The sequence below is a fragment of the Hipposideros armiger genome, unplaced genomic scaffold, assembly GCF_001890085.2.
Source record: "Hipposideros armiger isolate ML-2016 unplaced genomic scaffold, ASM189008v1 scaffold_372, whole genome shotgun sequence".
Taxonomy (NCBI): Eukaryota; Metazoa; Chordata; class Mammalia; order Chiroptera; family Hipposideridae; genus Hipposideros; species Hipposideros armiger.
The window spans coordinates 1,305,038-1,312,837 of NW_017731722.1; the positions used below are offsets into that span (position 1 = coordinate 1,305,038).

Genomic DNA, 7,800 nt, shown 5'->3' on the forward strand with positions numbered 1-7,800 from the left:
ACCAGATCACGTAGAGCTCTACAGGGAAAGCTGAAGGCTCTGGATGTTGTTCAAAGTGCTACAGGATCGATAGTGTCAGAATTTGTTTCTTCATTATGTCTAAGTTTTCATTTGTTTTAAGTAAACCTGTAACAAGGTTTCTACAGGAGAAACTCCCTCCCCAAATAGCCACACTAGGGACTTCAACGGTGTGCTACTTGTGCAGTTGCACAGGGCCGGGCACTCAGAAAAGCTCCATCCTTCTTGATTTAATGCTCTGCTGTTGCCTTCTTGAAATTTTTAATAAACTTTGAAAAAGGGGCCCCATATTTTCATTTTGCACTGGAAATTACATAGCCAGTCCTGTCCTCTCCTTCTAACAGGGGAAAATAAAGATCTATTTGCACTGTGGGAATTATGTGAAGTGTACTTGCGGGTGTGTTTGTGTGCAGCCATGGGGACCGGTGCTCACTCTCATGCCAGGCAGGAGGCTGTGGTCCAGTAAGGTAAGTCCCTTCACACACTGGAGGTCCTAGGTTGGTCTGGAAGTCACCCTAAGTAGGTAGAGTCCTTTCAGAGTGGTTGAGTGGAACCCAAAGAAACTAGGTCAGTGCCTCCTGAAACCATTCAATAAGTCATCCAGGTAGCAGGCATGACCAAAATGATTGTTCCTCAGCCTGTCAAACTTTTGAAATGATGTCCAGTGACTACACTATTCTCCTCCATTATACTTCTCCCCCACCCCTTCTGGTATAATCACCATAAAAGAAACGACAGGGGGCGAGAAGACTCCAGGAGAAGGAAAAGCCACCTTTGCAGATCTAGCAAAAGGGCAGATGAAGAAATAGTCAGCCCCATGTACATGTCTGGTTTAAGGTCAAGCATCCCAGCTGGGTGAGGGTCAGAGCTTGAAAGGCCAATAAGATCTGAGTTAGCACACGTGCAGATTGTGTAGCTAGAAAAGTGAGGGAGGGAAAAGGTATGATTCTGGGCCAAGGGAAGAAAGAAAACATTGGGAGTGTGAGTGGGATGGGTGAAATTTCCAGCGAGTTAAGCAATTAGAAAATGTTCCCTTCCTAATCTCCAAAGTTAACGGGCACCCCCTCCTCCGCCTTTCATCTGTGCAGGGTCCACTACTCTCAGACTCCGCCCGGCAAAGGGGCGGGGGACGGGGGGGGGATGGGGAGGGCTAAGGAACCGCAGGCTGGCGGACATTCGGCTGGAAAGCCCCGGGCCCGCGCCTGCGTGCTGCTCCTCTCGTCTCTGACTTTCGCTTTTCGGTTTCCTCTCAATCCCGCTCCTTCTTGCTCCCCGGCTATTTCCCCGAAAGCACGTGGGGCGGCTCTTCTGAGCAGTCGCGTCCCTCCCACCGCGCGCCTGGCCCGCTGTTTTGGAAACTTTCCCAAGAGCCTATGAGCACTTGCCCTACTGTACCCGGTTCAGGGCAGACGTGAGCTGCAGGACTCCAAAAGGTGTTCGTGAGGCTGTTTGGGCTACAAATGTAATAGTGCTCATTATAGACATTTTTGGAAAAAAAAAATTATAAAGATGTAATCCACCACCCAGAAACATTTAAAATATTTTCTCTCCTCTTCCTTTTTTTGTTTCTCTCTGTTTCAGTGTGTTTCCATTTATATATATTCTTAGAGTACTAGGATAGTACTATGTGTTCTATCCTGCATTTTAATTTAATTTTATACGTGGGTATTTTCCAATGTAACTAAATAGTCTCTGAAAGCATAACTTTAATATTGTATCATATGACTATCAAAAATCCAAAGAACTGCAGGAAATTTTACAAATCCTTAATTGCAATTCCATTATATTACAGATTAACAAATATGGCTCACCTACACTGATTAAGTGTAATTTGTACTGTTAGATATTTAGGTTACCAACCAACATTAGAAAAAGCTATGTCTGAAATGCAATATAGTTGCTGGAAGGACAGGGAATGTCTTTAACATATTACTATAGGTTTTTTTCATCAGACTTGTAGCTGCCATTTTGAAACAGACCAAGGCCATAAAGATAGAGCACAGAGCTAGTAAGTTTTTCATGGGTGTGTGGTAAGAACACATGGGATAGGGTGCCACTGGGGGACGGCAGACCCCACAGAAAATATTCGTGGTGGGGGAAGGGCAGTGGGCCTGCATCATTTGAGAAATTTTGTTTATAATTCAGTAGTAGGATGTTTTGCTTATCCCCATCAAATCTGTATCAGTGATTTATTGCTACATAACAAACCAAACTAACCCCAAAACTCAGTGGGGGTAAAACAACAACCATTTGTCATTGCTTATGCGTCTAGGGTAGGCTGGACAGTTCTGGTCATCCGGGTCAGGCCATCTGATCTTGCCTAGGCACCCTCCCATGTCTGAGGCTTGAGCCCTGACAGTTACAGGACTCAGCTGGGGCCTGTACACCCTCACCCTGCAGCAGGCTAGTCTGTCTTGCCATGGAGGCAGGACAGGGTGCTGGGGGTGGTATATGTAAGGCCCCTTAAGGCCTAGGCTCAGAATGACACAATGTCACTTTTGCTGCATAATATTGGTCAAAGCAATTTACAAGCTAGCCCAGTGGAGAAATAGTCCCTACTTCTTGCTGGAAGGAGCTGCAGAGTCATATTGCAAAGGAGTGTGGCTACAGAAAAAGGAATAATGGAGCCATCATTGAAAACAATCTACCAGGAGATCCTTCCTAATTTTTTACAATGAGAATGTGTAACTGATAATATATATCTTTTTACTTTGGCTTTGTAGGCTGCATTGTATTCTTTATGTTTCTAGTTATTGTAAATATAATCAAATAAATACAACTGTGTGGTTGGGAATTAAAGCAGGGATCAGTGAAGATTAGGAAAGACACTGTCTCTTTTTCTCCAAGCAAAACTAAATTTGCTCCAAATGGGAGGTCTGGCATAGTTTGTAAGAGCCTTTCCACTATAATGTGATGTGAATTTATGAGTTACTCCAGGGCCTTAATTACTCATCATAAAATGTGGTTTCTAGGCTCCTCACCATCCTTGATTCTCCTTTGAATATACACCAGTTGAGAGATGGCAAATAGCAAGCTTCATCTTACCTGCCTTTTCTGATTGATTGCTAGTGATCAGATATAGTGTTGAGAACTATTCAGAAGCTGGGCACTGGCTGCAAAGGGTACCCTGTCATTTGTTGCTTTTTTACAAACCCAAATACAGATCTTAGCATTTACTCTTTGAAGTTTTATCCAGTTGGTTTCAGCCTAGCAGCATTCTATCCTGTCCAGATAATTTCAAATTTTGATTCTGTCATCTATGAAGTAGTCAGCTATTTCAATGGCAAAACACACACACACACACACAAAATACCTCAGTGACTTACAAAAGGACAACAAACACATCCCACTGTCTCACTTATGGGTATGTAGCTGGGCTGCAGCAGTTCTGCTCCAGGTAGTTCCACACATCTTTCCTTCCAGGACCTTGGCTGGAGGAGCAGCAGATGCTTGAACCTGCCATGCCAGGAGGAAGCACACAAAAACAAGTCAGTCACACAGAACATGCAAAGTCTTAGGTCAGTTGAGTTCCCTCACATCTGCTCAGATCCCATTAGTCAGAGCAAGTCCCACAGCAAGGCCAGAGTTGACGCACAGGAAGGTGTACTCCACTCTTAGTGAAGTCTGGTGTCTATTGTAGCATTCCAGTTCTGAAGTGATGAAGGCCTGCAAGAAGGTATTGTCAATGATGGTAAAACTAAGGAGAATAAAGGCATAGGGAAGGAAGCATCCACAGAACTCCATGACAGAGAGTGGGAAGGGAAAGACAAAAATTGAAAAATAATACAATCTATCAGACATGGTATTAGCTATTTTTGTTTTTCTAGATGTGTGCCTTTTGCAAAGTTAACATTGTTGGAATAGAGATACAGCTTCCCAAGCTGACTGTTCTAAGGAGGCCGTCACACATTTGGGCCTGTCATATTTGTATCTCCAGTTTTTTGTTTGATTTGTTTTTTGATTTGGTTGTTTTTTAAGCTGTCAATATATTAAACAGTCACACTTATAAAATACATATAGTTTGCCCTCCAGGAACTTAGAATCTTGGATGGATACGACTTGGGCACTTCAAAAACCATAATATAAGAGAGGGTGTAATGATTGTCAGTGTAAATAGAGACAATTAATATATCATATTATTTCAGAGACCAGAGTGATCACCACAGGTGCATGTGATTCCAGAAGAAGAACATACAATTTGGGTTCAGTTTTAAAAACTGGGTAAGGATTAAATAAGTGAAGGGAGTAATGGGCAGGACTAGTCATTCAGTATGTGCAATACTTGCCTGTAGTATGTGCAAAGGAGCAGAAACGGTAAAATTAAAAGCATGAGGAGAGAGCAGGGGACAGAGTTGAGTAATGGGACAATGGGAGACAAGGCTGGAAAGAAAGGTAGGGACATTCTGTGGAGGCTCCAGACCAGTTTGTGTTTATCATAAATGCAATGGGAGTTGGCAAGGCTTTTCAGTGCGAAATGACTATGTAAATACGGTGTTTTAGACCATTTAATTTGGAAAAAAATAATGGAACAGGAAGGGGCAAGAATTCTGGTGTCTATTGTAGCATTCCAGTTCTGATGTGATGAAGGCCTGCGATAGGATATTGTCAATGACTGTAAGGAAAATGAAGGCATAGGGAAGGAAGCATCCTCGAACTTGATAACAATCAGAATGTGGAGAGCCAAAGAGAAACATCCTGTTTACACAAGATTAGTTAATTCCCCCATAAACATTAAAGCTCCTCTATGTGCAGGTTTTACAGTACCAGAAAAAAGGTATTTTAAACATATTATCTACCCTTCCTGGAGTCAGCTTTTCTCAAACATTGTCTGGGCCCTTAGTGCAGATGAGTAGGAGGGGAAGGGCTCTTTTTGGTGGCTTAGCATCTCTTTTCACAGAAGGCTGCCACTTTGGTACCAAGGGTCATTGCTATCACCAGTTCAGTACTAGTTTTGTGAGGTTGAATACGTGACAGGAAGGAGTATATAGAAGTGGCAGAGAAAAAACTATAGTAGATACATATATAAGCATATCTCTGGGAAATTATTTAGATCCTTTTCCTACCCAAAGTTGCCATATTATTCAAGGTTTCATTCAAGTTCCATCTACTTGAAGGAACTAATTGATTTTATGGGCATATATTCCAAGAGGATCTTATCTACGCTGGCCTCAGCGATGCCTACCTGGGGAAGTGACATTTAAGCTGAGATTTTAGCTGAGACATAAAAGATAAGTTAGCCATCAAAAAAGTTGGGGGAGGGAGACATTGGCTTAAGGGGTTTTCCAAATGGAGAACTGCTGGTGAGAAGGCCCTGAGTTTGGGGAAAGAACTTGGCTTATTTGAAGAACAAAATGCTGAAATAAGGAAAGTGGCACAAAATGGGGTTAGAGAAAATGATAGGGAAACTAGTGCTTTACTTTGTAGGGTCTATTAAGAAATTTGAATTTTATAAGAAAAGCCACTAGAGGGTTTTCAGATTGACAAACACATAATTTGCTTTGCAATTAAAAAAAAATCACTCAAACTGCTATAGGGAGAATGGATTAAAAGAAAGTTAAGAGCTGAGGTGTAGCAGCCATTTGGGAATCGACAGCAGTAATCTAAATGAGAGAAAAGGGGAGATGGCATAAGAGAAGTGATGAGACTTGAGAAATATTTGGAAGGAAGAATCAAACAAGGCTTAAGGAAGAGGTGTGCAGGGTGAGGAAGAAGGCAATGTCAAAAATAACTCCTAGCTATCCCACATGTACCATTTCTAGAAAGAGGGCAGGTTTGAGGAGTAGATAGTTGGGTCTGAACATAATTAGTGTGCAGAACTTGCAGGACGTCCAAGTAGGGAGTCAAATGGGGGCTGTACACATGGGTGTGGATCTTAGAAGGAGGCATGGACAGGATACACATACAGAAGCCCTTCACCTCTAGAAGAAAATTGGGAAGCTGTCGGTGAGGTCATCCCAGGACACCGTAAGGAGAAATGTAGGTAAAGCAGACCAAGATGGGGACCCTGACAATTAACACTGACCGATTTGGTAGTACAGGTGAAACGGAGGTGGAGAAAGAATGCCAGACAGGTAGGAAGAAGCAAAGAAGCCGTGTGTGTCGTCATCATTGTCAAGAAAGAAGTGTTAAAAAAAAACTGAGACATCAACTGTGCGGAAGGTTTCTGAGCGTTCAAGTAGGTGAGAACAGAAAAACGTCCCCAGGGTTTAGCTACACGGAGGTCAGCTGCTAAGCTGATCTTCTAGAAGGCCAATGCCCCTACCTGTGTCCTCTGACTCGGGTTCTCAGATAGGGGGCTAATGCAGGGATCTCCAAGTTTGGGCCTTTACAAACAAAGAACTTCCTTTTAATTGCTCTCTAGAATGTGTAAACATAACCGCCAGTCAGCTAAGTTGCAACACAGAGCTTGAACTGCACGTCATTCACACGGGGACCCTGCGCAAAGGCTAAAATAACAAAGGACCCAGAGCATTGGCTAAGCAGCAGCTCCCGGGGGGAGGCGGCGCGACCGCAGAACAGCCGCGTCCCATTGGCCGAGTGCGGAAGGCCCGGTGATTGGTGGAGGCGAAGGAGGCGGGGCGGCTGGAGCTGCCTTTTCTCCAGGCTGGTACTTTCGGTTTCCTTCGCAGAGTCTGCGGACAGGCTCGGCTGCACTTGGAACGACACAGGTCAGACCCCGCAGGCAGAGCAGAGGCCACTGGGTTCTCCCGAGAGAGGCAGCACTACCGCGCCTTCGCCCTTCCCTGCTCGACCCTTCGCGCAGAGTGAGTGGGCGTGAGGTTCCGGGTGCCAGGGTGGGAATGCTCTGGGACCAGCGCCGTCGGGGCGGGGCAGCGGGACACTGGGCCTGCACCAGTGCTAACAGGTGAATCTGTCATCCCGGAAGGAAGGCGCTTCCCGAGTATCCCAGGTGCTGTTCTCGATGATGGTATGGTTGCCCCTGCCAGTCGAGCTCTGGCAGTGAAGATGTCTTGTGAAATACAATTATCTCCCCGTGTGCCTTCCTTCCTGCCCCTTTCCACCACAGTCAAGTTACCTTCTTTTCACAGAAAGTTTTCATTTGCCGTGTGCCACCCCTGGAGAGCTGTCTGGGTTAGAAAGAAGCTGGCATCCTGTGCATGCAGACTCAATATTGTCTTGACACTTGAAGTGCTGTGTGTAGCTGCTGCTTGGGTTGAATCCCCACCCTGCCCCTCGCTGGGGCATAAGGTGACAGGTCAGTATATGATCATGGAAACGAATGAGTACATGATTTTGGAGCTTAATTATGTATCTAGGTTTAAGGATGAAGGAGCTTAATGTCTTAGAATATAAAAGTGACAACAAAACCTTGGATTGCGAGCAACGTGGTTTGCGAGTGTTCCACAAGACGACCAAACATTTCTAATACATTTTAACGTGGTAAACCAGCGATGTCTTGCAATACGAGCAGTTTCCAGAATGACTTATGCCCGCAAATCAAGGTATTACTGTATTTTACCTGCAAACCCCCAAATAATACAATTAATTTTAATTTAAAAAAATGCCAACTAGTACCGAAGAGTTTGGGGGTAGACACATAGGTTTATGGTTTATTGTGCTTTAGATGCTGTGTAGGTTGGAGAGGTGGTGGTTTTTATGGGACGTAGATAAGACTTGAGCCTCTAGGATAATACGATATGCAACCATTGCTTAATGAGGATGCATGTTGGACCGTAATATGGTTTGCCCTTTATTTTCTGTTGCAATCTGAAATATACTAGATTTCAATTCAACAAACTATTATTGATTTATTGATTACGT

At 44.0% G+C, this 7,800-nt stretch overlaps 1 protein-coding gene and 1 long non-coding RNA gene across 2 annotated transcripts in view; one reads left to right on the forward strand and one right to left on the reverse strand.

Moving 5' to 3' along the window:
* Positions 1 to 6,362, reverse strand: part of LOC109393281 (uncharacterized) — an 8,969-nt gene extending 2,607 nt beyond the window's left edge. The window contains exons 1-2 of the long non-coding RNA XR_002126221.1: positions 6,281 to 6,362; positions 3,345 to 3,474 (exon numbers count right to left, since the gene is read on the reverse strand). This is a non-coding gene — a long non-coding RNA (uncharacterized LOC109393281). The remainder of the gene's footprint in view (positions 1 to 3,344; positions 3,475 to 6,280) is intronic.
* STAT1 (signal transducer and activator of transcription 1) overlaps positions 1 to 7,800 on the forward strand; it is a 172,704-nt gene that overhangs the window by 113,232 nt on the left and 51,672 nt on the right. Inside the window, exon 11 of the mRNA XM_019662344.1 lies at positions 6,648 to 6,782. Within this exon, the coding sequence (XP_019517889.1) occupies positions 6,648 to 6,782 (135 nt within the window). The remainder of the gene's footprint in view (positions 1 to 6,647; positions 6,783 to 7,800) is intronic.